At 41.4% G+C, this 27,790-nt stretch overlaps 1 protein-coding gene across 9 annotated transcripts; it reads left to right on the top strand.

The window, feature by feature from the left end:
• The first annotated feature begins 438 nt into the window (after positions 1 to 438).
• On the top strand, positions 439 to 22,732 carry LOC117532459. Of its 9 annotated transcripts, none has more exons than XM_034195808.1 (12): positions 439 to 683; positions 7,768 to 7,825; positions 9,422 to 9,583; positions 11,944 to 12,141; positions 13,633 to 13,791; positions 14,370 to 14,450; positions 14,677 to 14,833; positions 15,353 to 15,397; positions 15,839 to 15,871; positions 16,004 to 16,465; positions 17,576 to 19,008; positions 21,193 to 22,732. In XM_034195808.1, the coding sequence occupies exons 1-12, from the start codon at positions 622 to 624 to the stop codon at positions 21,238 to 21,240; spliced, it is 2,898 nt and encodes a 965-aa protein (XP_034051699.1). In that variant the 5' UTR covers positions 439 to 621; the 3' UTR covers positions 21,241 to 22,732. The 9 variants fall into 9 exon arrangements, with proteins under 9 accessions (XP_034051699.1, XP_034051697.1, XP_034051693.1 ...); XM_034195806.1 differs by having other exon boundaries at positions 7,768 to 7,852; XM_034195802.1 differs by lacking the exon at positions 439 to 683 and having other exon boundaries at positions 7,353 to 7,852; positions 14,677 to 14,827.
• The last annotated feature ends 5,058 nt before the right edge of the window (positions 22,733 to 27,790 follow it).

The raw sequence follows: 27,790 nt of genomic DNA, 5'->3' as shown, positions 1-27,790 counted from the left end.
GGAGAAGGCGGGAGTTGAACTCTGGCGTCACTGTTGAGCCGTTCGTGGCCGACTCCGCCTACTAAGGGCTTCACGGCAACTGCATAATCATATGGGTGACGTCACGGACCCTACGTCCATTTATATATACAGTCTATGATTTTACTCTATTTTCTTAAAAACAAGTTATTAAAACAAAAAACCATAATGGTATTTTGTGTTTTTTTGTGTATTTAAAATCTTTAACACTATCTTTGTTTCCCTTGTCCAGCATTAAATGTGCCCCTTTCATTCAATACCTGGACCCAGCAGGAACACCCCAGTAACATTCTTCTAGAACCGCCATTGGTGTATAACATCTGAGAAGGCTACTTCCTCCACCTTCATTAAAGCGCTGACAAGGATTTTATTTTGAAAGGGTGAACAGGAAGTCCTGTGTGCTGTTCCCGCGCTGCTCTGCCTGACAGACTGACTGCTCTGTGTCACAGTCTATGATCGCAGCTAACGGGGTCCACCCTTTACCGAGAGCAGACAGAGTAAGGACGGTCCGGTAACCTGCAGCTAGGTGTACCTCCGCTGCTGCACGAGCCCTGTCGGTACCGGAGGCGACAGTCAAAGGATGAGAGCGCAAGCACTGCAGTAATGATGCGTTTTATTGTGGACTGCCTGAGGACACCGCGCGCGAGGAACCCGAAGGATGAAGGGTAACGTTTAAACGCTCTTTAAGAATTATAACACAAATGTTCTAGCTGTATTCCCATTAGTCCTTTCCAAAAAAATATTTGGCGGTTTTAACTTTAAATAATTTAAAATGTAGGCTTTGAATCGAGAGTAAATGTAGGCTTTAAGTAACCTAGTGTAGTCTGCAGTAACATGCAGGCCTGCACAAATTGTGTTAACAGACGGGTTTAGTGAACATCATTAACCTATGGGACATGTCTGCCAAATGTAGCATCACTAAGCCTACCTGGCTGGGGGGTAATAAGCTTTATATGAAGTCTGTGGTAATAACCAAACCACACTTACTCAAGCTGATACAATGTTTGTCTTCACCTGAGTATTCCCATGTTATCCTAATTTAAAACATTATGGAGAAAACGCTTTTAATTAAGTCCATTATATTTGATTTAGTTACTTTTCAGATCGAATTTTGAGCCAAAACCTACATTGTGAGCCACAATGTACATGTTGAGCCACAATGTGTGACTAGATTAAACTTTCCAACAGTATGTAAATTATTTTAAATTGTCCTCACTCAGCCAGATTAATGTTTCTTTAATTACGCATACATTTATCCGCAATAATAAGCAAGTAATAGACCAATCGCATAACCCAGCTAATACTAATATCGATATTTGAGAGTTGACAACAAACAAACAATCCTTATTGTCCCTCAGATTGTCTTTAAAAATGGTGTTCAAGATACTGTATAGTCAGCGGAACATTTTACAACGTAAAAACCTTCTTGCGAGTGCTCTGGAAACTTAAATCTGGTATGGCATCTTTGTAGTCAAATGTTTTTTTAATTATCGGCTAAGATAAACATCAATATCCAGAAATCTGACGCACTGGCTGATACACACTGTCACATTTTGCAGCCAACATGTTTGTACATCCAGCAGACACAAAACAACAGCATCATTTATTTGAGTCATGTTTGTGTCCACCTGATGGTGTAAGTCAAATATTCTCTCTTATAGCTCTGCTTTTGTCTTCTAAAAACATCAGCTTCAACATGGCTGATATTGCAGTGTTTAGTGAATGTGCCATGATAGCTGATTTAAAGGGGCAATAAAGCTCTGCAGAGCTGCATTTGTGTGATAGTACTCTGCAGTGTTACTACAAATGAGTACCTCACACATAGTCATTTCATTGAACTAAAAAGGATAGTCCTTTTAAAGCACACATATCAATAAATCACTCGACAGAATAAGGTGATCTGTATATAAGGATTTTTCAAATGCAATACATACAAACAAATCCTGCATAAGTAGGGCTGAACGATGAATCGATTTTAATCGCAATTACGATTTTGGCTTGCAACGATTATGAAAACAACATAATCGAAATAAAACGATTATTGATTTAAAAAAAAAAAAAAATGTTATTGTTTTTTTAGGGCTGCACGATATTGAAAAAAACTGACATTGCGATATTTTTTTCCCCTGCGATATATATTGCGTTTTTTTAACTATATTTAACCGGATGAAGGATTGTAGTCACGGACGTCTGGATCTTAACTGGTTGACTCATCATACCTTAAGTCATGATCTAACATGTCCTGATAATGCATGTTGCTTACCCTCAAATAAGGGGGTTCATCTGTGAAGAAGAGAAGAACCTTTTTGGATCCAAAATAGTTCCAGATGACAGATATTGCTTTTCTTTTTGGAAGTAAATCTTCATTCTCGCCGGTATTGTCCTCCTGTGTCTCGCTCATTTTTTACCAGTGTTTTGATGGTCTGCAAACTAGCGGGGCGGGGCCTGCTGTGATCTGATCAAGAATGATTGTGATTGGTGGTTTGCTGTGCATGCAGAGCCTGCATGTCACTCACTCAAGTACCCCTGACATGAGAGCCGCGCAAGTTTTCCTTTTGTAGCAAGCAGCAAAACAATTGTAACATGACGTGTTTGAGTTAATTCACCTACTTAATATCACAAGTCCTAAAAAAAAAATGGAAAAAAAAACCTAAAAATAATTATAAAAAATTAATAAAATCGCACGTCCCTGCGATGTGAATATCGCGCAAGCCATATCGCGGTTATCGCCATGACACGATATATCGTTCAGCCCTAGTTTTTCAGTTGAATTATACTTAAAGTCCAGGGTAATCAACTGTTAGAAACATACTGATCACATTTATTTTTACAATAAATTGATGTTTTCAAATTAAATGGATAATCGTTTTTAATAATCATGATTTCAATTATTGACCCAAATAATCGAGATTATGATTTTTGCCATAATCGAGCAGCCCTAACACATAGTCATTTAATTGAACTAAAAAGGATAGTCCTTTTGTCTGATAAAGCACACATATCAATAAATCACTCGACAGAATACCTTAAGGTGATCTGTGTATAGAAGGGTGTTTCAAATTCAATACATACAAACAAATCCTGCATAAGCACTCACCTGTGTGCTCTGGTCAATAAACTATTCCCCGTGTCAGCAATCTGGACCATTAAACATATTGCCTCACACCTTAAAAGGCTTCAAATTCAGAGGCAGACGCAGCATCAGCAGATAGCTGCTGAGTTAACCAAACTGAAGACCTTTGTGAAATGAAATGCCTGTTTCAAATAGTCATGCATATTCCAAACTAATGTACTTAAGTCCATTTATGATGAAGTATTTTAGATCCATGTATTCTTTCAAAAGAGCAGAGAATCGGCATACTTAACAACTGAAGCATCATTACGTGGATGAATGACCACATGAAGAGATCCGTGCTTCCTGTCAGTAACTGGGTTAGAGGCAGCCCTCACGGACAGGCTTCAGATCATAGTGACACACGAGCAGCAGCAGTAATGCTCACACTGTCAAAGCTCACACTCAGATGGAAGGAATTGACGTAATAAAACCCCAATGAGGTGTAATCAAGTTGTACCTTTTAGATCAGAAAATATGAGATGCTTTATCAATAAGTCATTCAAAAGAAAAAGTATCTTCAATACATTCATCTGCTTGTCTTGGCCATGTAGCAGGAAATGAAACTCCTTTGTGGGGTCGATTTTTAGACCGGCTAAACAACATCTCACGATATCACCTTATGTCTGAAAAATGTAGTATTTTCTGTCTTTTCTTACATTGTTTAGAAATACAATTCCTGGGTAGGGTTAGGGTTACCCTACAAGTCAAGGTGCCTGCTGTCAAAAGCATTCGATTTAATAAAATAGTATTTCAATTAATTTCTTATATATAGTGTCCATTGTTTTAGCTACAGTAACTTAAACTTGCAAAAATAACTTTTGTCATATTTGCAATCCTGACATTAGCAAAGAAATCTAGTAATACTAAAAGTCTCTAAAAGACCAATCAGAGCTGAGGGAAGTCTTACCTGTCAATCACTGCTACTGAACTCCCATTTTAGTCATCTGAAGTCCCGCCCATCTACTTCCGCCCCATGAGACCTTATTTCTGAAAAATTATGTATTGAAGTCAATGGAGAGAGAAAACGTATCTTTCGATCCCGTTTGAATTGTGCCACGAATTACACACATGATGTTTGTCAATCTTAACAAATCATTTCCATGTCAAAAAAGTCACAGTTTGTCGTAAAACTGTTGAAATATAAGACTATGAAAAATACGCAACTAGAAAGACTACAAATCCCAGAGTCGCGTAAGTGATGTCATTAACGTTACACATTACACTCGTGTAACTCACCGAAACCTTGTAAAGCCGGTCCCGCATGCTGGCTCTTACGGAACCGACTAACTTCCCTTGTGTGTACTGTATGCACAGCTCTCAACGTGCCCAGACTTGGAGTGATTTTCACCTCTTTTAATACTTTCCGCCTCATTCTGAAAGAAAGAAGTGAAATGTTAACGTGGCGGCCGTCTTGGTGTGTGGTGCGAGACGGGAGATGTAGTTCATTGAGCGGTTTCACACAAAAAAAATTGTTACTTCACAGTTTTACGACACATTTTCATTTTTTTGACTTGCAAAATTATCTTTTAAATTGACAAACATCATATGTGTAATTCGTGGCACAATTCAAACGTGATCAAAAGATAATCTTTCTCTCTCCATTGACTTCAATGCATACTTTTTTCTAAATAAGGTCCCATGGAGCTCCCCCGGAAAGGGAGGGACTTCGCCACTCTATCGGAATGTGAGCTCCAGCTGGTGGGCGGGGCTTGGCTTTGGTTCCATAGTTTTCAACAGCATCACAAACCTTAAATATGTTTCTGAAAGCATTTATTTGTATCATCATAGATCATAATTAAACGGTAACAATGAACAATTAGCTGCCTCAATTGGCACAAAATAAATACCTAAATGAAAGCAGCTTTTTTTATATTTTACATTCCTTGTCTGCTATACCACATAGTTAAGTGATAAAGCACTCTATGAATAAAATGTATAACCATTATCTTATTTGAATATGACTACATTCATGACATTTGATTAGATTAGACTGAAGTATACACTCACAAAGAATTATTGTGTTTCAAATCGTAACCTTTTATAATACATTTATGAAGGGTATTGTTGAAACAGGATATAAGTGTTACATTTATCATCTTATTATGATGATGCCGTGAATTCATATTGATTGTTTCAAACATTTGCCTGTAGGCCTACAGACTGCTGCTCTGATGTTTTTATGAATGGCTCAGCCTCTGTTTTCTGTGTGTGTGTGTGTGTGTGTGTGTGTGTGTGTGTGTGTGTGTGTGTGGTCTAGCATTACTATACTTGTGGGGACCTACATCTGTTTACATAGTCACGTGTGGGGACTCGCCTCCCTTATGGGGACAAATTGGAGGTCCCCATGAGGGGAATCATTAATTTTAGGGTGAAGACTTGGTTAGGTTTAAGGTTAGGGTAAGGGTTAGGGTTAGGGTTAGGGTTAGGCATGTGTTGGTTATGGTTAAGGTTAGGATAAGTCTCAAGGAAATGCATGTAAGTCAATGTAATGTCCCCTGAAGTGATGTATACATGGTGTGTGTGTGTGTGTGTGTGTGTGTGTGTGTGTGTGTGTGTGTGTGTTTGTTATGGTTGCCAGAAACTGACCATGATCAAAATCGGAAAAAAAAATTGCATTTGCATTTCACTTCCTTTGTACTTATAAGTTCGAAGTAGTTCCACGAGGAGGAACTCTTTTTACCTGCCGCTTTGTTCATCTTTAGTCGCACGTGTGAGGGAGGGTGGGGGTGGGGGCGGGGGCGGTGTGTAGCGTGCTGCAGCAGCAGTCTGCTCTGCACGCAGGCTTCCTCCAAGTTTACAGTAAAACAAACTGGTGGTGTGACCAATGGCCATTTACAATTGTTAATACTATAATACTATTATTAGCATTAGTCTATATTTTGGTTGAAACTAAGCCAGAAAAAAAAAAAAAAACGTAAATAATAATAAAAAAATATATAAATAAAATCGATTTTTAAAAATAATATTCGATTATGGAGACTGTAACGATTAATTGAATAATCGAATAATCGCTGGCATCCCTAGTGTGTGTGTGTGTAACGGTTCACAAACATTTCGGTTCGGTACGTACCTCGGTATTCAGGTCACGGTTCGGTACGTTTTCGGTTCAGCAGACAAAACATAAAATATATATATATATTTTTTAAATTATTATTAAACTGTGAATAAATACTGTCAAATAAATACAAAATATAATAAAATAAACTTTAAGGTGCAGCATTTCGATGAACTGAAATAATCTGTATTTGAACTGTACTAGTACCTAAGCAGCCAGTTTCACATTAGGACTTGCTTGTCATTGTATTTTCATGTTGTTTAAAGAAAAATGAACTTGTCCACATTGCTTGCCGAAAGGGCAGATCTGCTGGCACTAACAATGTCTCCTGCTGTGGAGAACACCCTCTCTAGGGACAGAGGTAGCAGACACAGCCAGGTAGCGCTTTGCTAACATGGCAACATAAGGATATTTGGCGTTTGTAATAGCTTTGGCTCGGTCTGAACTCTCTGCGAGTGGTGGAGGCTTAAATGCTAGCGGGAGTTGGGTTTGCACTTCAGTCTTTTTTCTTTTGGTACCGGTGATATTCACGTTCGGGTGATGCCTTTTCAAATGAGTGTGCAAGTTTGATGTATTGCCAGCCGCGTAACCAATGTTAGTTGAACAATGCCGACAAACAGCTTTGGTTCGGTCCACCTGTCTTTGTCCGTCATCCTTGTACGTAACTGCAAAACCAAAATGTTCCCAAACCGGAGACTTCAATGATGCTGGAGGATTTTCGAGCTCAACTTTATCTGCGTTCGCCATTTCGACAGTTCCTCAAATTACTGACTACATTTGAACGCATCCCTGTGACCAGCTCTCATAGTATGCCTCTCGTCCAATGAAATGACTTGCTCGCTCTATGACGCGTTGAACTCAATGTGAGCAAATTACTCTGAATGCTGCGACGCAGCACCTGAGATTACTTCCAAGAACTTGTTCAGTTCTCAATTTTTTACGTTTAACGTTATACTCGTTTGGTACACTTCGGTACACTTCGGTACACACGTGTACCGAACCGAAGGGCCCGTACCGAAATTATTCGGTACGGGCCCTTCGGTACGTGTATCGTTACACCCCTAGTGTGTGTGTGAGAGAGAGACTGATGCATACTGCAGTGTTCAGTGATGGAGATGGAGGGGGGAGGAGTAGGAGGGAGATGTGTGAGGAGGACTAGAGGAGACGCGTGATGGTAGGAGGTGAGAAAGGAAGGAGGAGGAGAAATATGAAGGGAGGAGACTAGGGGGGAGGAAATACATTCTCCTATGGATGGATAGACATACTCTAGTGTTCTCACTCTGACTCATCCCCCTCTCCCTTTCAACTCTCACATTGGTGCATTCTGCCTGTGTGCACCCTGGGGACACAGACACACACACAGCACACACACACAGACACGTTCACAGAGCGGCTCCGCCTCCTCTGCAGTGTAGCGACAGCCAGCGAGGGCAGCAATGGAGGAGAAGGCAGTGAAGCAGGAAAAAATCGAGGGATCATGGGAGGGAGTGCAGGATGGAGGGAAGGCAGACTGGAAGAACGACTGCTCCCTCTCCTCCCTCCTTAAACACTCCTGTCTCCTCTGCTGGTCCTCTCCCAGGGACACCGACGTGGTGGAGTCGGACGAGAGGGTCCTCGCCAAGGCAACGGAGATCAGAGTAAGAAGACCGCAGCACCTGGCTCTGGTGTGTGCATGATTGTGTGTGTAATACATCCGTGTGAGTGTGTTTTGTGTTGGTCTCTCATAATGTGTTAATAACCATCATGTAGACAGGACACAGAGGACAGGTAGGTGTGTGTGTGTGTGTGTGTGTGTGTGTGTGTGTGTGTGTGTGTGTGTGTGTGTGTGTGTGTGTGTGTGTGTGTTTTTATGGTGCCTCCAGTTTGGGATTCCTCCATCACTGCATTTCCCATGATGCTCTCATGTGATGTCATGATGCTGTTGAACAGGCTGCATGAAGCTGTGCACACACTGCTCTGTGCAGGTCTGGGTGACTGCTGGACCCAGGGTTAGGTACCTTCTGGTTTGTAGATTTATTTCATTTCAATGTAATATCATGGCAATGATCAATTGACCAGTTATCATTTCTCACCTGTAATGACCTAAAAGCAGCCAGGTGCAAACATCCACTTTAAATGCCTTTCAGTTGATATGGTGTATAGATGTAGAAATGATATTAAGGATTTATATATATTTTAGGATATATATGTCTTTGAACCCAAGCCACACTGAAATAATTGAAACGTTGACTTTTAATTAAATGTATTATGTCAACCGATTTCACATAGCTGTATTGGGTTAGTTTAAAGCAATAATATTACGTTTAAATACAAGAATATGCTCAAAAATACATTCATGCGGCATGTCAGTGTTACTACTAAACACGATGTTTTAGAGAATTTAAAAAAAGAATGCAAATGTATGTGGTTTCCTTGTCCATAGGCAGACAGAAATAACAGTGCAGATATATAACAATATTGATGAGACATGCTGAGCGGTAGTACTATCAAAGCATGTATGCTAAAAAAGGATATTAGCTTTTTATAGGCCAGATCTTTTTCCATGAAAGTGAATCCGTCCCACTGCACTATGAACACCAAGCCCTGGACTACTCTGATACTAAGGATGAGCCAAGATCTACTGCTACACTGAGCAGAAGTATATACTCAAAAGAAGAAGTACTCATTTGTTTGGACTGACCATGTCCAAAACATATGTCTCCGGTTTGATATTGTTGTGTTTTCCCTTTAGCTGTTGTGTTTTTTCAAATGTTGCTCTGTGTTTGGGATGTTGTGGTTTTTTAAATGTATTTTTGAAATGTAATGGTGTTTTGTGAGATGTGATTTTGAAATGTTCTTCTGAACGGTATTAGTGTTTTTTTAATCCGTGTTTAATTTTTTTTTTAAATGTTGTGTTTTGAAACTTTTGAAACATGATTTGTGATTTGACCTTGAGGGCATCTTCATAAGGCTGATAACGTCCATCCAATGGGCTGATAAGAACTGCGCCTGTATGTGTGTGTGTGTGTGTGTGTGTGTGTGTGTGTGTGTGTGTGTGTGTGTGTGTGTGTGTGTGTGTGTGTGTGTGTGTGTGTGTGTGTACATCTCCATGCATGTTTAATCAGTCCATAATTAAGTTTTAATCACTGTAATAAATCCTGTGTGTATGTGTGTGTGGTTGTGTGTGCATGGTTGTATGTGTGTTTATGTCTGTGTGTGTGTGCGTGGTTGTGTGTCTGTGTCTGTGTGTGCAGGAGCTGGAGAATGCAGTGACAGTGGAGCACCTGGAGCTTCAGGAGCAGCAGTCGGACCGCAAGGAGCTGGAGGAGACTCTGGGGAACCTAGAGACGCACAAAGACAAGCTGGTGCAGCAAGTGAAGGCAACACGGCAGATGTGCTATGAAGAGAGTCAGAAGGTAAAATACATGAGGACCTCTTATACCTCATTCACACCAACGCAACTCCGGTTCAAGCTCCGTGCTAGAGCTTTTCAGGTTCAGAACCAGTTCTTCGGTTTAGCTCTGGCTCTTTTCACACCGCCCAGAGTCCGACTGGTAATGCGTCGTTGCGTCATCGTTTGCGTCATGACGTAACCGTTTGCGTGCCTGCTTCATAAAGCCAAACCGCGCGGATGAAATCAGTTGCATTCATTTCTTATGGCTCTATCTGCAGCTTTTCCGGAGTCATTTCTGTGGTTTAGTTATATTCTTATAAAAAAGTGTACTCGTGTCAATAAAGGTTTTTTTAAAACACAACTGCTTCCGAGGTCGGTCTTATTTCTTAAGGTGGACTGAACCATGAGTGTGGAGTAACGTTGTATCTTTCATTTAAATGAACTGTAACCTTCACCCAGGTATGTAACAGCTGTTCTCAAATGAACACGGGAAGTACAGTTTAATATTTATAGTTTTATAGTTTTATAATGAGAGGTGATCAACGTGAATGCTCAGGTTCCACCTTAACACGCAGACACGTTGCTTCACCATGAGCAGAAACCTTTATATATACAGTCTATGGCAGAAACTCTGAAACTCTTGTTAAGTTTCTCCATCGTTGTGTACAAACCAAAACGCGGGCTTTTTCTTGTTGTTCAGGAGTTGATATGCCCCTGCCCCCGCCTCGACGTAAGCGTGACGTATGCGGTGCTTTTGCTCTGGCCGGCCAATTTTTTGGTGCTTGAAATGAACCGGATTCCGGAGCTAAGAGGCTGCTCCGCTGCTGTGTGAAGAGGAAAACCCGGTGCTTTTCAAGCTCCAGCTCCGAACCGGCCCTGAAACACTGTTGGTGTGAATGAGGTATTAGATACATTTCAAAATGTGTGTATATACAAGCTGTTATATCTGATGTGTAGCTACCTTTTAAGATGCTTCCGTCTATGCCGTTTCTCTTTGAGGATTCGTCAGTCTGTGATGCTGCTTCATGTTTGTGTTTGTTGACATGTTGGGGTTTCTCATTGATCTCGGATATTTTTAAAGAACCAATTCACTTTAAACCAAGTGGAGCACAAACAACACTTAGTCTCTTATGTCGAGCTACTGAGTAGTTCAGGACAAGTGGGATATTTGGATGCTAAAAAAGAATCTTGCTTTATTGTCAATATAGTTATTGTTTAAATATAATTGTCTAATAAGCAAGGGTTACCCTACTTATTTGACTTCATTATGACATTTCGATGTACTTATTTCAATGATCCGGTAAGCAATACTTTTTTTTAATTCATAGGATGCAAGCTAAAAATAAGTTGTATTAGCTCCTCATTAGCTTTCTTACATTCGATATGCAGTGTAGCTAGCTTCATGGCAAACTGGTCAACATATTGACTCACTGCAGAATATATCTCACAGCGGCTATTGAACTGTGAAGAGGTTCAGCAGGTCACATGGCTGCTAGATGGACCACACAGCTCATTACATCACATGTCACTTGACACTTTTATCCAAAGCAACTTACATACATTCATTACTGGGGGAGATCCCCACAGGAGCAAGTTGGGGTGAAGTGCCTTGCTCTCCCCTGATCTGAAGACCAGCGCACTACCTCACTGAGCCACAGCCTCCCCTTTACTGTTAATCATTGACCTTCTTATATACTGCAGATCAAATGTTTCATCTTCACTTATAAAAACACGTGATAATTTTTTTGGATGATACTGTAAATCTGAAATGAAGTGCAGTACAAGTATTAAGTAGAAGGTGATGGGAATACTTGAGTTAAGTACAAGTACCACACAATAGTACCTAAGTACAGTAATTGGAGTACTTGGCACAACATTTGTTAACTATAGCCAACATGTATGGCTTCCCGTTGCTCACCGCATCCACTACAAACTCCTGGTCCTCACTTACAAAGCCCTCAACCATATGCCCCCCCCCCCCCCCCTACCTCATCCTCTACCAACCCCCCCGGTCCCTCAGATCCACCTCAGCCGGTTTGCTTTCCACCCCCAAGGCCAAACTCCGGAGCTTCGGGGACAGAGCCTTCTCTGTGGCAGCCCCGAAGCTCCGGAACCCCCTCCCCCAAGACCTCCGTGAGTCTGAGTCCCTTACCCTGTTCCAGTCCCGCCTCAAGACTCATCTCTTCAACTCTGTATATCCATAAGCCCCCCCCCCCCCAATCAACTTCCTCATGACTGCCCTCTCTGTTTATCTTATTATTCTAAACAACAGTATAAATTGCATTTCCCCTGTACAGTTTGATCCTCTGAAGCGTGCTCATTGTATCGGTGAAGTGCATGTGACAGGTAAAGACTAATCATCCCACTGTGTATTCCTGGCAGATCCTGTCCCTGCAGGCGGAGGAGGGGGTGAAGGAGAGCCAGGTGGAGGAGTATGAGAGGGAGCTGGCCAGAGTCAGGTGGAGGCTGAAGAGGCTCAGAGACGAGGTGAAGCAGGCCAAGAGGAAGGTGGAGGAGGCTGGAGAGAGGGACACCCCCCTGCAGGACTCCATCAGGCAGTCTTATGAAGAGATCCTGCAGGTACGGGGGGGCATGCATCTTTACACCTGTGTGAATTATTCTGTGATACTTTGAAGATGCGGAATGGCTGTAGAAGGCAGAGTGAACGTCCACCAATCAGAATTGCAGTAGCCAGAGCCCTAACCCCTGCAGTTGACCTGTACAGTAGATGTCTCCTTGGGGAAGATGTTCAAATCCTAATTGTCCCCAACGGCATTTCAATGTTCGTGTTTATGAGCGGGTGCACCTTGTATGACAGCCTAAAGTAGAAGTAAGGAATACTCTGTTACAGTAAAAGTCCTGCATTCAAAATGTTCCTTAAGTAAAAGTAGAAAAGTATTCTCATCAAAATATAGTGAAAGTAGCGACAGTAAAAGTAGTCATTGTGCAGATTGGTCCATTTCAGAATAATATATATGATATGTTTTATAATGATTGATCATGAAAGTGTTCTCAAAGCTGGTAAAGGTGCAGCTAGTTTGAATGACTTTGTATACTGCAGGGTAGCTGGTGGATTTACTCCAGGTGGAACTAAAGTCTGAGTTAACACTTGGTTATATTTCACATCATTCATCCAGATCTGTGAAGTAACTAAAGGTAGTTAATAGAGTAAAAGTACAGCATTTACCTCTGAATTGTATTGCGGTAGAAGTACAAATACCTAAAATGTGTACTTAAGTACAGTACTTGAGTAAATATACTAATTGACTGTACACCTCTGCTCTGGATGAATGAGTGTGTTAGGGGTGGATGCTGGCTTGTGTTCAAACTTGGAGAGGTCGCTAAGATCAGAAATATGCTATAAATATGAAATATTAAAGAGGGCTATGGAACTCTCTATGATGGTTGAGCGGGTCATATACCGGGGCTTCTTCCCCACTAACGGTTTGATTCAACCAGGGGACCTATGACTCGTGTCTCCCCCTCCCCCTCCTCCTTAAAGGAAATTGTGTCAAAATATACATAGCTTTTTTCTGAAAGGATCTTATCTTCTAGAGCAGTCAAGCTAAACAAAAATCCAACTAATGACATGCTTTTTGAATAAGAAATCTATCTGTTTGCCCCACAATAAAGATATTTCTACTAGGGACATTAGAGATGAATAAACTGTTTGATTTAATAACATCTTTTGATTGGAGCGGCCTTTCATAGCACCCAAGGACAGCTCAGATGGATACAAGAAACACTTAACAAGTTAACACAGCAAAAATATTTAATAACAGGGAGGACAGAAAAAGAGACATACTTTAAAAGCAGTTATGTATGGGGGACAGGAAGTAGCATTGATGAACAAACCGGACGACTAAAGTGAGTAGGCTGAACAGCTGAGTTTAGGAGGTAACCCTAACCCTACCGTGTTGAATAAGATGTGCTGGATTCGACAGGGATGGAGTCTGGAGATGTGCTGTCCAGGGTGACACCGAGGCTCTTGGCCATGTCCTATTTTCCTACTTTGTTGGTTCATTTGTCTCTCACTGTTTCCTCATGTTCCATACCCGCCTGTTCCCTCAGGAGGAGCACACGCTGTGCTCTCTGTCAGGCAGTGCCATGACTCCAGAGAGCCAGCTGGAGGAGTCCACCTCCCCTGCAGACACCACGGAGGACGACCCACTGCCCATGAGGCCTTGGGGAAGGAGCCAATCACTGCCTGCCTATGCTGACCTCATCATGGTAAATCACAGTAATGATGCACCCACACTGTACTTTGGCTAGTAAGTCCTCCAACAATGCAACATGCTTGTTGTAAATAGAGTAACATCAAATAAAAGCACTGTCCAGTGGAATCAAATCAGTGCATATTCTAATAACGTATAAATAAATATGTAGACTTCAAACATAATGTGTTTTAAAGCATGAGAGCTGCCATTTGTAATGGTGGATAGCAGGGCTGTACCCGAATATTCGTTCGTTGGAATACTATTCGGGTTTCAATTTCGTTATTCGGATATTCGTTTGTTTTTTTTCGGCTGCCAAATTGAACAAACACCATGCGATATCCTTTTCAATTTCAAACAACACAAATTGGGTTACATTAACAAATAACTATAAAACAACAATACTGTAGCATAACAAAATGACTGCCGTGAATACACCGAAATACACGTGTTGAAGCGGTTCGCTGCTGACCGCTCCCCCACGCGGGCCGAATATTCGCTGCTGATTACTACCGAATATCCGGAGCCCATTTTATTTTCTGTGAATGAGCATTGTTCTCTTTCTCTGTCCAATTCCTCTCTGTCTGTGTGCAGAGGGCCAGTGGCTCGTCTTTCTGCAATAATCTGGCAGATACCAGAGAAGAAGCAGACGACAGTGGGACCAGCTCCCCAAAGGTAGCAACTTTACCACAAAACACGTCATCAAATAAACACGTGAAAGATACAGCTGTGGTGAAGCACAAATATATGAAATATTTGTAGTTGCAGAGTGTATGACAACATATTGCAGGCTGAAATCATACATGCTTATTTGAATTGTTACACAGTTAGTAATGATTTAAATGTATGAACACACTGTCTCCAGTCTAATGATGTAAAACTGTGTTGTAATGTTTCACAGATGGACAGGTCCGACATAGAGGACGAACCAGAGGACGGGGTGTTCAACCCTGAAGGGGAGAAAGAGAGAGAGAAGGAGGAGGCCACTGTTAGTCCTGATGCTGTCAACCAGCTGGACTTCTACCAAGCAGACCCCTTCGCCCACTGCCAGAGTGAGCGTATGTATCACTGTCAGGCTGATAGGGCCTCTCGCTGAATCACTGCGTAACAAAAGGACGTTTTCTTTTGGACAAATATCTGTCACAGAACAGGTTGCACTGTTGAGCTCTAGTTCATTGAATTACCATTTTCCAACCAGACCAGACATATGAGATAAGCACATGCTGAGTTCTGTGATGATGATGAGGATGATGATGATGATGCTACATTGTAAATAACACATTCCCCATATGTATGACAGAGCTGTTAGCATCCAGTGGGCAGTAAAGTATACTATATGACATACATTTAGCTTTAAACCGCTTATAATAAATAATTAATGTATGAAAAAAAAAAAATCAATTCAATATTCAAATAAAAAACCAATCATTAATTTTCTAATTATTCACATTTTTACTGCAGTTGCAGTCTTGGTAAACTGCTAAACAAATGTTTACGTGGTTTGTCCTGTTTTTCTCACCATGTATCTTTCTTTTTTATTAAATTATTTTACAATTGATGTCTGATTTGATTTGTAGATGACCTCTTCAATGAAGACCTGTTCCCTAAAACTGACTCGTCTGGTGAGTAATAATACTCTAGTTAACTACATTCATTTCACTTTAAGGTGTTCTACTTACCAAAAACGGTGACTTTATTTGTATTTGAAACTCTCTGAAAGCAAGTATTATATAATGATGGATTCAATGCTTCATTGTGTTTATATGTACAAACACAAATCTAGTGTCAACTCAATCGTAGGATTCAAGATGCTTTCAGAAAGTGGGGTTCACTCAAATATTAAACTCCAGTAAAATGTTGAAGTGCTTGTCCTTCATACTTTTAATCCACTCCAAATACTGTTTACTGTGCAATATGCATTGTTATTGATTTGACCAACAACCCTGTTCAAATGACCTCAACATATGCATATCATTTTTCATAATGAATGCTCAAATACAACACATTTTGCAGCAAATGCTTAGCATTTGATTTGACTTATGTACCACTGCTTCTGGTTTCAGGGTTTCTATCTGCCGCTGACACAACTCTTACTGGTACAGCTACTGTTGTTGAGAGTGCTTGTATCATGGGGCCTGGTTCAGCTTTTCTCTTAGTTTTCAATATGATCTAAATTATTAAACCATTGTGACATGTCACTGAGCTTTTATGAATTCTCTGTTTGCTAGGTGGATTTGCTTCAGACCCTTTCAAAGGCAGCGACCCCTTCGCAGCAGATGTTCTGTTTCCAGAGGGGCAGGTCGATGATGGGGCGGGAAATATTGGGGATGAGGCCGACACTAGTCTGTCCTGCGCTGAAACCAAAGCCTCAACAGGAACTCAGTGCTTCGAGTCTGAGTTCCCCAACGAAGACAGCGACATCGAGATTAGCTACAGTCAAGAGGACCTGGACGCCATCGCCCAGGGAGACGATCCTCTGGGGTTCAAACCCATCCAGAGCTCCTCTGAGGAGCTGGGGCCGGTGCCGATCCAGGGCTGGAGGTCCCAGGGGCAGTACTCCATAGAATCAGACCCCAATGGGTATGAGCTGGACCTGGGCGCTGTCTCCCCCCCCTCTGACATAGAAGAACTGAGTCTGGGATATCCACCTGAAGAGGCTGCCACCAAGACCACAGCAGGACTGGAACAAGGTCATTTTACACACACACACATACACACTTTTCAAATGTTATACTCATTTTTATACTTCCGTCCTTGGGTCTCTTGAAAGGCACTATAAAAATTGAAATTATTGTTATTATTCTATCGTATATATTTGTTATACTTAAGTGTTTTAAACACATGCATCTTGCTTTCCTACGTATTAATGTCTAAGGGCAGTGGTGGAAAGTTACTAAGTATATTTACTCAAGTACTGTATTTAAGTACACATTTGAGATACTTGTACCCAAGTATTTTCATTGGGTACTATTTCATACAGTACATCTACTACATTACAAGCAAGCAATTGTTTTAATTTTAACTCCACCACATTCATTTTAGAGATTTAAAATCTGGTTACTTTTAAAAGTCAGATGTTGACACACAATAAACAAACACAAAACACTTTTAAAATATGCATAATTGCTATTAAAACATCAAACTTTATATTTAAGTAACTAAAACAATAGGTGGGTTAACTGAAAATGAATTGGCAGCAAATTGTTAGTTCAAAAATATTTCACAGTTCCAGCTTCTTAAATGTGAATATTTGCTGCTCGTTCTTTAAAATCTTTTTTTTTTTAAAGATGAGTACTTTACTTCTTATACTTTGTGTACATTTTCCTAATCAAACGTTAATACTTTTTCTGTAAAAACACTGAGTATGTTTACAGTGTGGTGTTAGTCATTTTAATCAAGTAAATAATCTGAATACTTTTCCACCACTTTTCCACCAAAGTACTTCTTCTTTTAAGTAACTAAAAGAAGAACGAAACTGAGGTATAGAGTCAGCTGATCCTTTACGATTGAATAAAAGTGAGATCTATTATTTTATATTATATATAAATGAGTTGCTTAAATAATATGAATACAAGTATTAAGTAGGATGAACAAACAGCTTGATTCCTGTGGGCTCCTGTCTTTGAACTTCTCCCCATGGATATAACCAGCTCTGCGCAGCACCGTTGTTACTGGTTGATTTCGTCATTTATCCTTTACTGGCCTCCACATGAACTACTATGTGACATTTGGTCCTCTTTAAATCCATTTCAAATGTTTCTCATGTCCTAGCCTTGACAGCTTAATGTTTTCTTCTCTAGGTCTGAGTCCTGGTTCAGCTCCGGCTGTTCCTCAGCTCGCAGAACAACTCACAGCATGTGTTGGCGACATGGAAGAGGAACTCCAAAAACCTGCGACTCCCCAAAACTCCCAAGACTCCGATAACCTTTTCAATCTGCCAGACTCTGATCAGAACAGAGAGCTCAGCTTCGATTTAAACTACGAACCGACCAGTCAGTCTTCCTTCGACCCATACGGCTTCAAACTCAGTCCAGAGCATTCCAGTCACACCCTCCTGGACCCTGATGAGGCTGAACTCAGCCCAGAACCCACTGAAAACGACCTGATCTTTGACCCTGAGCCCTCCTCTAGTCAACCAGACCAACTGACCATGGATCAGTATGAGTTTGACATCACTTCCTCCCAAATGGTGCGGGACTCTGACCCTTATGGCTTCAAGCTCAGCCCTGAGGAAGAGAACCAAGAGGTCCTGGACCTCTCTGGCCATGATACCCAGGAGGCAATGGACCTTTGCAACTATGACGACACAGAACAGGTAGAACCCTCTAACTATAGCAACCAGGAAGTACTTGAACCTGAAAACCAAGAAGTGCTTGAACATTGTCGCCACAATGACCAGGAGCTGCTGGATTTGTGTAACAATGGAAACCTTGAAGTGCTGGAAGCTTCTGGGCTGGACAACACCGGGTTGGTTAGCAATGAAAACCAGCAACTCCTAGATATCTGTAGTCATGACAACCAGGAGGTGGTGGATCCCTATTGCAATACCATGGAGGAAGAACTACTTGAGCCTTGTAACTATGATAACCAACAAGTGCTGGAACCTTGTAGCCATGGCAATCAGGAACTGCTGGATTTCTCCCTTCCTGAAAATAAGGAAGTGCTGGATTTAGATAGCCACGGCAACCAAGACTTAGTGGATTTTGGTAGCAAAGAAAATCAGGAAGTTGTAGTTTCAGGTAGCCACTCCAACCAGGAACTCCTGGATCTCGGTAGCAACGAAAATCAGGAACTGCTAGATTTAGGTAGCCATGACAACCAGGAGGTGCTGGACTTGTTTGGTAAGGAAGTTCTCCCTGAAGCAAACAACAACCAATACTTTGTGGAACCAGAGCATGATGTCAGTCCTACCAATAACAGCTCAGACAGCGATGTGGCCTCAGAGGACCTGCTGGGACTGGACCTCAGCAACACCAGTATCTGCTCCACCAACAGAACATACACTGCCGACCCCTTCAACACCTCTGCCCCCCACAACTTTGCTACATTCAACGCCCCCAGCGGCCCCAACCTGCTAGAAGGTGACCTCGGTTCAGTGTTTGGAGCTGGAGGATACATTGGGTGTCCTGATGTAGCAGACGACCTGGCCCCCCTGGAGAGAAGGCAGGCCAACCCTGTAGCAGAGCCGATACGGCCCTTCAGACCAGTGAGGCCTCCTCGGCCCTCGCTACGGGTGAGTGGGAAACACACAAATGCAACTCACACAGGGTGATCTTCAGATTATCGGTTCTTGAAGGTCCCATGTCATGCTTTTCCGGTTATTACCCGTCCCCTTGTGTGTTATGAAGGTTTTTCTGCATGTAAACGGTCTGCAGAGTCACAAACCCTCAAAGTACACCCTGTAGCGAGTAAAACTCTAACACAGAAAAGACCTGTCTATGCTGCCCCAGAACGCCTCCTTGGAGATTTCTCTTTTCCCATTGTTTTCTTCCTGGGTACTGTGACGTGTCCATACCCAAATGGACCCATTGGTCAATCCGTGGAGCCTTCACGTTATGTCCGCGGAGCCATTAGGTTAAGTACGTGGATTGGTCCAAATGGACCAATCCACGGACCTCACACACACTCAATCTTTTCTCAGCTGCAGCTCCGCCGATTTCCCCTCCCTGCGACGGGGCGAGGCTGTGAGTCGGTGTGTGTTCGGGCTGGGTTTCACTGTGTCTCGCAGACGGCCACTGAGCTCATAGGGGGGGGGGGGCAGGAGCTCCAACAAGCCGTTTAGGACAGAGTGAATACACATACTATACAGAGATGCTGTATGAGAAACCAATGTGAGTTTAGAACATTGCACAATATAAATCTATTCTAGTAGACCTCAACAATGGAATTATGATCAGTAGAAATGGCCATGACATGGGACCTTTAAGCTGCTTTTTCATTCCATTTGCTCTTTGCTCTCCGCGAGGTTGGGCGCAGAGACTTGCGGTGAAAACAGCGAGTTAAGTTTTCTTTTTAATGGTTATGTACCCTGCTAGCTTGCGCTAACAAAGTCAGCGGCATTGTTACGGCCGCCGCCTCCCCGATCCTGTTAACTCTGCTTCGACTGTGTTTTATGTGAATGAGCTGTGCGGTTGCCCTGATGTCATTGGCTACTCATCTCCTGGTCCGCCCCCGAAGATTGTGATTGAAGCATGCCGGGCCCGACGCGCTCCAATCCCAGCGCACACCTTCCGGAGACGACTATAAAGCCTGTGGACAACTATCAGTCGGGAGGCTCTGCTGTGTGAACAGACGCCTCTCGCTACTCGCTCTTCGATTGCATACAAATCTGTTAACAGTGGTTAACTCGAGTGGTCCGTATTTAGTTAGTGTTGTTGTGATTAGATGTGCCTAGAGTAGCTTAGAATTACGTTGACTATTGTCCTCTAGCTTAGCTGTGTTTTCCTACAGTCTCCTTTAGTTAGTTTGTACCACTTTAATAGTGAGGGTTGTTTTGTTGCTATTTTGTTTATTAGTATCTATTCCTTTGTTATTGATTAGGCTCTCTTTTTAGAGTCCTCCCTTTGTTTGGTTGCTTATTTAAATCTGCGCCCTTTTGGCCTTTTTGTTTGCTCCAGGCTGCTTGTCTGCCATTTTGTTATCCTGTTATTTGATAAACTGCTTGTAATTTTTACCAATTCCAACTGGTGTATGTTGCTTTTTCTCTTCCCCTAGTCGGGACCTAACAGGCATTGAGTTCAAAGTTGAAATAATTTGAATTTTGAGCCCAGCACTCTACAGTAGCACTTCCACCTAGCTCTCACCAAAGAAACACAATGGCAACTTCAGCACAGAGTCAGTTCACTTTCTCGTTATTGCAGCTATAGTATCAGAGACCCAACCCTCAACGGAGTCAGGAAACATCCAGATTATACTCATTATAATGTTTCGATAAGGTCCCATGTATTTGGTTCTGCATTTTGGATGGTTGTGTGTTTTCAAATTCTATCCCCATTCCCTTTTATTTCTAATAATTGTTTGTGGTTGGTACTTTATTATCGGATCCAAAAGGTTTGACCCTTGAAAAGTGAACCTTTCATAGTTTGAAATCAAGTGGTACAGATAGACGACAGTGAGTTGATTTATCATGCTGAATTCATTTCCTTTGAATGCTCATTGGCATGATGTTATGGTTCCATATCAATTAATTCCACCTTGTCACACTGACAGGGTCCCCTTAGGGGGCGTGCCCCCCACTTTGGGAACCACTAGCCTAACAGAGCATTTACATGCACAGAAACCTACATATATAACACACTACAGGGAGAACCCAAAAAGAAAAATAGGGCCCCTTATTCTTATCATGAATTCATATATGTCTATACTAATAGATTCAATATAAATAATAATCCTGTTCCTTGTCTTTTGTGTGTTTCAGCACAAGGAGAAGGCTCAGTCCCAGAATCAGGGCATCGACCTGAAGTGATCTCTCACCAACCATCACGCATGTGGGGGTTACCACGTCAACAGGTTCCCATGAGCACCACACAAACACAAGAGATGGAGAGGAAGAGGAGACAAGTAAGAGGACGTGCCACACCATGGAGGCAAAGGGAGGGTGGGAAAAAAGGGGGGTGATTAAATAGATGGGAGGGAAAGAACATTCTGCTGTTATTCATTGCAATAATTCAAGTTCCAGTTTCTTTTGATGCTTCAAGGGGACACTTTAGAGTCACAATGGCAAGATGAGAAGTATGCAGGATGTTAAACTACAACTACCATGGGACAAACTGATGCCATCAGGTGTATTGGCTATTTATACAAGTCAGGGTTGAGAAGAACAATATGAAAAAAATGAAATTATTCAAACTGTTCTGAAGTGGATTTACCCTAAATGGCTGATTTGGCAGTCATTCATGAAAAAATGAAATGATCTGTAATTTATTCACAATAGCTGCTGCCAACTCCCTCCGTAGTCCTCTGATCCTCGTAGTTCAGCTTCCCATCCCTCCCCCCTACCGGTAATGACATTAGTCCAGATGAAAAAAAAATATCTCCTATATTTATTTGAGCTTTTTTATTTGAGTGTTGGAGCATGTGTAAGTGGACTTAGGAGATCAAATGTAAATAAATGATATACTCAGCTATTGTGGTTTTCAGATTATCTAGTCAAACAGTAGTTTTAGGGTTTGATGGATGAGAGCTGTATAAAGTCAGGTTGTACAGTGGATATCTCTACCGTCACCATGGTAACAGTGTTTTCAGTCGTCAGTAACTAGGTGCTCCTTAAAGAGTGTCTTCACTGCAGGCTTAAGCTGTGTTTCCTCGCATGATATGGCATTAGCATTTCATTTCCCACTGCGGATCACCGGGAGACTCGCTTTCATCTGCAGGAGATGAGGGTCTTACCAGCCAGTAGGAATGCAGCATTAGAAGCAGAGTTTCACTGCCATCAGCGCCCCCCCCCCCATCATGTGTCTGTGTTGTATGCTGTGTTGCACCTGTATCACTCCCCAATGTCACAGCATCATGGCGAGGAGAACACCTGCACACCACTGCCCAAAGAGGTGCAGTGAAAACATTGGAGGTCAGCAAAAAAAAATATTCTAATGATGTTGAATGACTCTTTAAGCATTTGATCATTGTGGACGTTATAATAATGCACTCCAAAACAAATGGACCACCAATGAGTTAAATGGCCTTTGCATCAGTGTCCCAGTTCCATATGATAAACCAATACAAAGCAACAAGTATGCACTAATGTCGGCTGTGTAACATCCTGGTTGTTATTATACAAGGAATAGATTTGTGTATCTATCCCATGCCTTTACATAAAGTATGAGCTGACTGACGTAAGTGCAACTTCGATAACTACTGCCAATTCCAGTAAAGGAAACAAAACAGCCACAAACACGTTAAATAGGATTCATCTCTTTATGAGCTGCCACTGGTGTCTAGGGCTGAACGATTAATCGATTTTAAATGATGCAATTATGAAATCGCAAAGCAAAAAAAAGTCTTGTGTGTCAGTCATCCACACCAATCAGAAGTGCTGTGCTCCACATGTACCAGCCATTGTTAACCAATCAGAAGTGGCCCATGATAGAAGGTGATAGACAGATTGATCCAATCACCTGCCAAGTGCTTTTGAAATACTTTTCCAAATGGCTTCCAATGGAGCTTTCCTAGATGGTGAAACAAAGCATCTGAGTCAGGTTAGTGATGCTCCATCACATGTTTCTATTACAGGCAAACCCAACGGAAGTTTCATGTAAGTTTAGTTCTTTCACTCGTAGCTCGGGCTGCGGGGTGCTAGAGACGGGAGCACGTTGACACGACCTTCCTAGCCGGAGATATGGCCGCATTTTACAATAAACTTCCGTTGGGTCGTTTAAAAACAAATATTGCAAATCAAATCGCAATATCTGTCAGAAAAATCGCAATTAGATTATTTCCCCAAATGGTGCAGCCCTACTTCACACCACTTATCTTCTTCACTATTTACAACTGTGAAAAGCTATGATGCCGCATACTGTGCACTTTGAAGTTTCTTTGTTTTTATCTCTCTTTTCTCACTTTGTTCATTGTTTACTCAATCTGATTTAGCTTAATATTCATACGTAAACATCAGCAGATCTACCAAAAGATAGAATTGCTACAAATATTTGAGAGCACTGAAGTTTATTTCTACACTGTAATATTGGAACGCATATTATCCTAAAAAACAGTAACAAGTCGGCCATACTATATGCTTTACAGATTGGTGCAGTGAAGTTAGCAGCCAACAAAAAAACATGACTTTGAGACGAGGAAGTGGTCAAATGCTAACTCATTTCTGGGGTTAAAGGACTGGTTCCTGTACCACATGACATGAATCCTCATCACTTTCAAAGTATTCACTAAGACTTGTTCAATAAAGCTGCCTGGTTTCCTGGCCTGTTTCAGTTGGGAGCAGCTCATTTCGTTTTTCTGTGCATTGTGGCATTCAAGTTTAAACCAAAGGCACATACAAAAGTCTTGCCAATGTAGTTAGCATGCTGACACCATTGTAATGAAGTGTCAACCTGCTGAATGCTCTGCACCTGCTCAGAGTCTGAAGTTTGGAACTGGGACACAGCTGGGATCAGACCCCAGGTGGATCTTAGCCGAGCAGCTGACCGCTTTACAAACAAGAGGGCCTTCATTAGCTTTGGTCAACTCAAAACTGTTTCTTACAGCCAGGTCTGAACGACCTGTGAGAAAATCTCTTCCGACATGCTTACCCTTATCGAATCAAAGGCATCAGAGAGGGGGAGTGATAACAAATAGAATTGGGCTTTATGGTTAATGTAGTCCTGACTGCTCTACTAGCATTAGCTCCAGGCTATCTGTGAGCACAGTCCTGCTGGTTGGATCAAAATGCAAACATCTCCCATTATACCTTTGTCAAACCTGCAATAAGTGTTGTTTGCCACATGGGGGCAGCAGAAACAAGCTGTGAATATACAACATTAGCAAATCCTTGCCTTTAAGTTAACTTGGTGAACTTGTTGGCAAACATTTGCTTACAGAGCAACATGTATTTGTGTCACCTGATGAAGGACCAATATTCAGTCTCTTTTAGCTCTGCCTGGTCAACTCCTGAGGGATATCTCCGTCTCTAGCCGTTAAACCCTCCACTCTGTCCACTAGCTAGTCTCTCACTGTGCTGCTGAAGGGTGCAGCTGGACAGTGAAGCTCACCAAAGCTCTGCAAATACTGTCTAACCAATACATGTTATTCCCTGGGCTGCAAAGCTTTGTACATTCAATATACCATGTAACCAGTTCATACAAATACGATGAAACTGTAAGTATATAGAATTATCCGTGTATAAAATGAAAAATGTGAATATTGGTGTGTCCTATGCACATGAGGAATATATATCCCAGATGACAGTCCCCTCACACTGGAACAAACCTAGCAGGCTCTGAAGGAACATTTCAGTTCATATTAGATTTCAGTTCACGCCTACCTCATAACTACTTTGCCATGATTGCATGACAGCACTGTGAACCATGTGAAAGCAACATTCTGTGATGTTTGACTCTTTGTTAATATGTGCAGTCAGGAAGACAATGCAAATTAATGAACGGTTGTTTTAGCGAGAGGCCTCAATCTGACATTATGATGGCTTTACACCAAGAGAAATGAGTCTACAACAGTCAAAGTTAACCTGAAGGCCAGTTATTGATGTCCTTAGCTCTCCTGCCAAGTGTTGTTGAAAACGTTTCATAGTCACTACACTGAAAAAACTGGAACGTTGACTTTAATTAAATGTATAAAATAGAAATATCACATAACTGTATAAGATTAGTTGAAAGTTAAAATAAAAAATATTATTGCTTTCAACTAACCTACAGTTATGTGAAATGTGTTGACATAATACATTTCAATCAGGAGAGACTTCATTTTGTTTAAAGAACATTTATTGACACATGCCACATATGATAAATGTTAAATCTTTGGCGGTTAGACCCCGATCCTGAAATCGTGTATCTAAAGGGGGAAATGCAGCCGTGAGCATATAGGGAACCCCCCGGGGTCTAGACACTGGTGGTGATGATGAAGATCTGGATTTGATGAGGAGATGGGATGAAGAGGAGGAGTGATGAGGTCTTTGGGTTAGATCTCCTGGCTCTGGATGTGATGAAAGGAGGTGGATGGGGAGGAGGCGGGCCGCAGCATGAACACCTGAAATCACAGCTGACTGCAGGAGAGAGGAGAGCCATTTGACTGCAGCACGCTGATTGGCTGCTGGAGAATGAGGTGAAGGTAATAGGTTAAAGAGAACGCCCACAATGAGCTGGTTAAAGCAGCTGTGGAGTGGATGTATACACACACCCAGTCTTCCTGAAAGAACTTGCGCTGAGCTTCATTTAATTAAAGTCAACGTTTCAGTTTTTCAGTCTATGGTTATCAATTCCCTGCACTTTGCTGGCAGTGCTGCTGTAACATGTAACATGTTACATGAACATGTTACATGTTACATGAACATGTTACATGTTACATGTAACATGTAACATGTAACATGTAACATGTTACATGTTACATGAACATGTTACATGTTACATGTAACATGTAACATGTAACATGAACATGTAACATGAACATGTTACATGAACATGTTACAGCAGCACTGCCAGCAAAGTGCTGCTGTAACATGTTACATGTAACATGTTCATGTAACATGTTACATGAACATGTTACATGTAACATGTTCATGTAACATGTTACATGAACATGTTACATGTAACATGTTACAGCAGCACTGCAATATCGCAATATATTGCAAACAATATCATTGATAAATATATAATCAACGTTATTAGAGCCATACGGTGCTAAAAGCTGGCCATGTGACATTTTAATTGATTTGCACTTTCTGCTTGTTTCTGCTTTATTTAAATTGTATTGAACAGTATCTGTTGATAAAGGTGACCAAATATGTGAACATATCTTTTCACTACATCAGAATCCAATGATGTAATCCAATTGTTCTTCAGAACATTTCCAGATTGTCTGCCTTGAGTTCCCTAAACGCATGAAGTATGATATCAACCTTTCACTCACTAACATTAAAACACTCTTTGATTAATAACTAATATCTGTTTCTTAAATTGTTTAAAGTGTATCTCTGTACAAAGGCACATGTAGCACAATTAACACATTATTCCATGCACTGTAAAAATGACCAAATGAACAACTTATTTTATTATTTACTCAGAAGGATGTTAAATGATTTGGTCTTGCCGACATATTTATTTATTTATTTTTGTATTTATCTTTTTTTGTATTTATGTACAGGCTGCTTAATATGTTACATGGTGTAGTCACAGACCTGATCAGAATTGAACTGTAAACAGTGAACTTGTTGAGAGACAAAGTGCTTCTGGAGTTTTCCTTCATTGATCCTCCTCGCAGTGCGCGTGTGTTTTCTATGATGTATGCACTTTAAAGCCATGGTTGAGTGAAATGATATTCAAAGGAACTGGTGTGTACTGCCATGGTGAGCCATGGTTTCTCCATATGATAATACATTTATGTGTGATGTTGTATGTGTTGCCGTCTAAATGTGAGGTTCTGTGTTTGAAAAATGAAGAAATAAAACTCATCTATGATTAAAACATGGAGTCTGGTTTGTCTTTAAGAGACTGCTGATGTTCTCTTATATCATTATAAAAATGATATGAAAAACCCCACGTGCTCAGTGCATGTGCATTCACTTGGGCATCTACACAGAGTACCAACTCAGAACATGAAAGTAGACAACCCACTCACTGTTTTGGGGGGCTTCTATCAGAGAAAAGGGGATTCAACAGGCCATTCACACGTGTCTCTGCTATGTCACATGCAGGCTGATTGAATCCACCTGCATCCGTTTGCTCTATACTAATAATAATAATAATGAATTTGATTTATAAAGCGCCTTTCATTGCTGACAGCAATCCCAAGGTGCTACTGGAAGAACACCAAAGAAGTAAATATCTCACTTTTGAAGTTTCAGAATGCTTAACCAGCCCAGCAGTTCAGTCTGGCTTGGCTTTGGATCAGGGGGTTGCTGGTTCTAGTCCTGGACCGGGCCATTTATTTACAGAGCGTGGACTGGTACTTTGAGAGGTGCCACTTCATCTATTTTGAACTACCAAGGTGCGTACTTTAGCAAGGCACCAGACCCCTGTACAGAGTACCCTCTGCTCCTAATACTGAGATGGGTTCAATTCAGAGTATAAAGTCCCCATTTGTGCGCTGCTGTGAACATTTGTGACGATTGCATGTGGATTCCATTCAATTCCTTCATTTGGTTTGTTCAGCAGCTAACTGTGTGTCTGCCGTTTGCTGCTGAGCAGGCAGTCTGAGTGGGTTGTTGTAGTTCTCTCTGAAATGTAGTTGTTGGGTCATAAAAGGTCATTCTGATGACTGTTTGCCACTAAAAGCAACATATCTTACTTTAGCTCGGTCAGATACATGCTAACTTTCTATCCAATCCCCACAATACAAAAAACAATGTTCAAATC

This window comes from Gymnodraco acuticeps, unplaced genomic scaffold, assembly GCF_902827175.1.
Source record: "Gymnodraco acuticeps unplaced genomic scaffold, fGymAcu1.1, whole genome shotgun sequence".
NCBI lineage: Eukaryota > Metazoa > Chordata > Actinopteri > Perciformes > Bathydraconidae > Gymnodraco > Gymnodraco acuticeps.
This window is presented reverse-complemented; position numbering and strand designations above follow the sequence as displayed.

What these genes read in the sequence shown, in the direction of transcription:
- LOC117532459 (XM_034195801.1), top strand. Translation starts at nt 7,625, where the DNA reads ATGGAGGAGAAGGCAGTGAAGCAGGAAAAAATCGAGGGATCATGGGAG. An exon ending in CTTATGAAGAGATCCTGCAG is followed by an intron (nt 12,142 to 13,632) that starts GTACGGGGGGGC and finishes CTGTTCCCTCAG; the next exon opens with GAGGAGCACACGCTGTGCTC. An exon ending in GTGGGACCAGCTCCCCAAAG is followed by an intron (nt 14,451 to 14,676) that starts GTAGCAACTTTA and finishes AATGTTTCACAG; the next exon opens with ATGGACAGGTCCGACATAGA.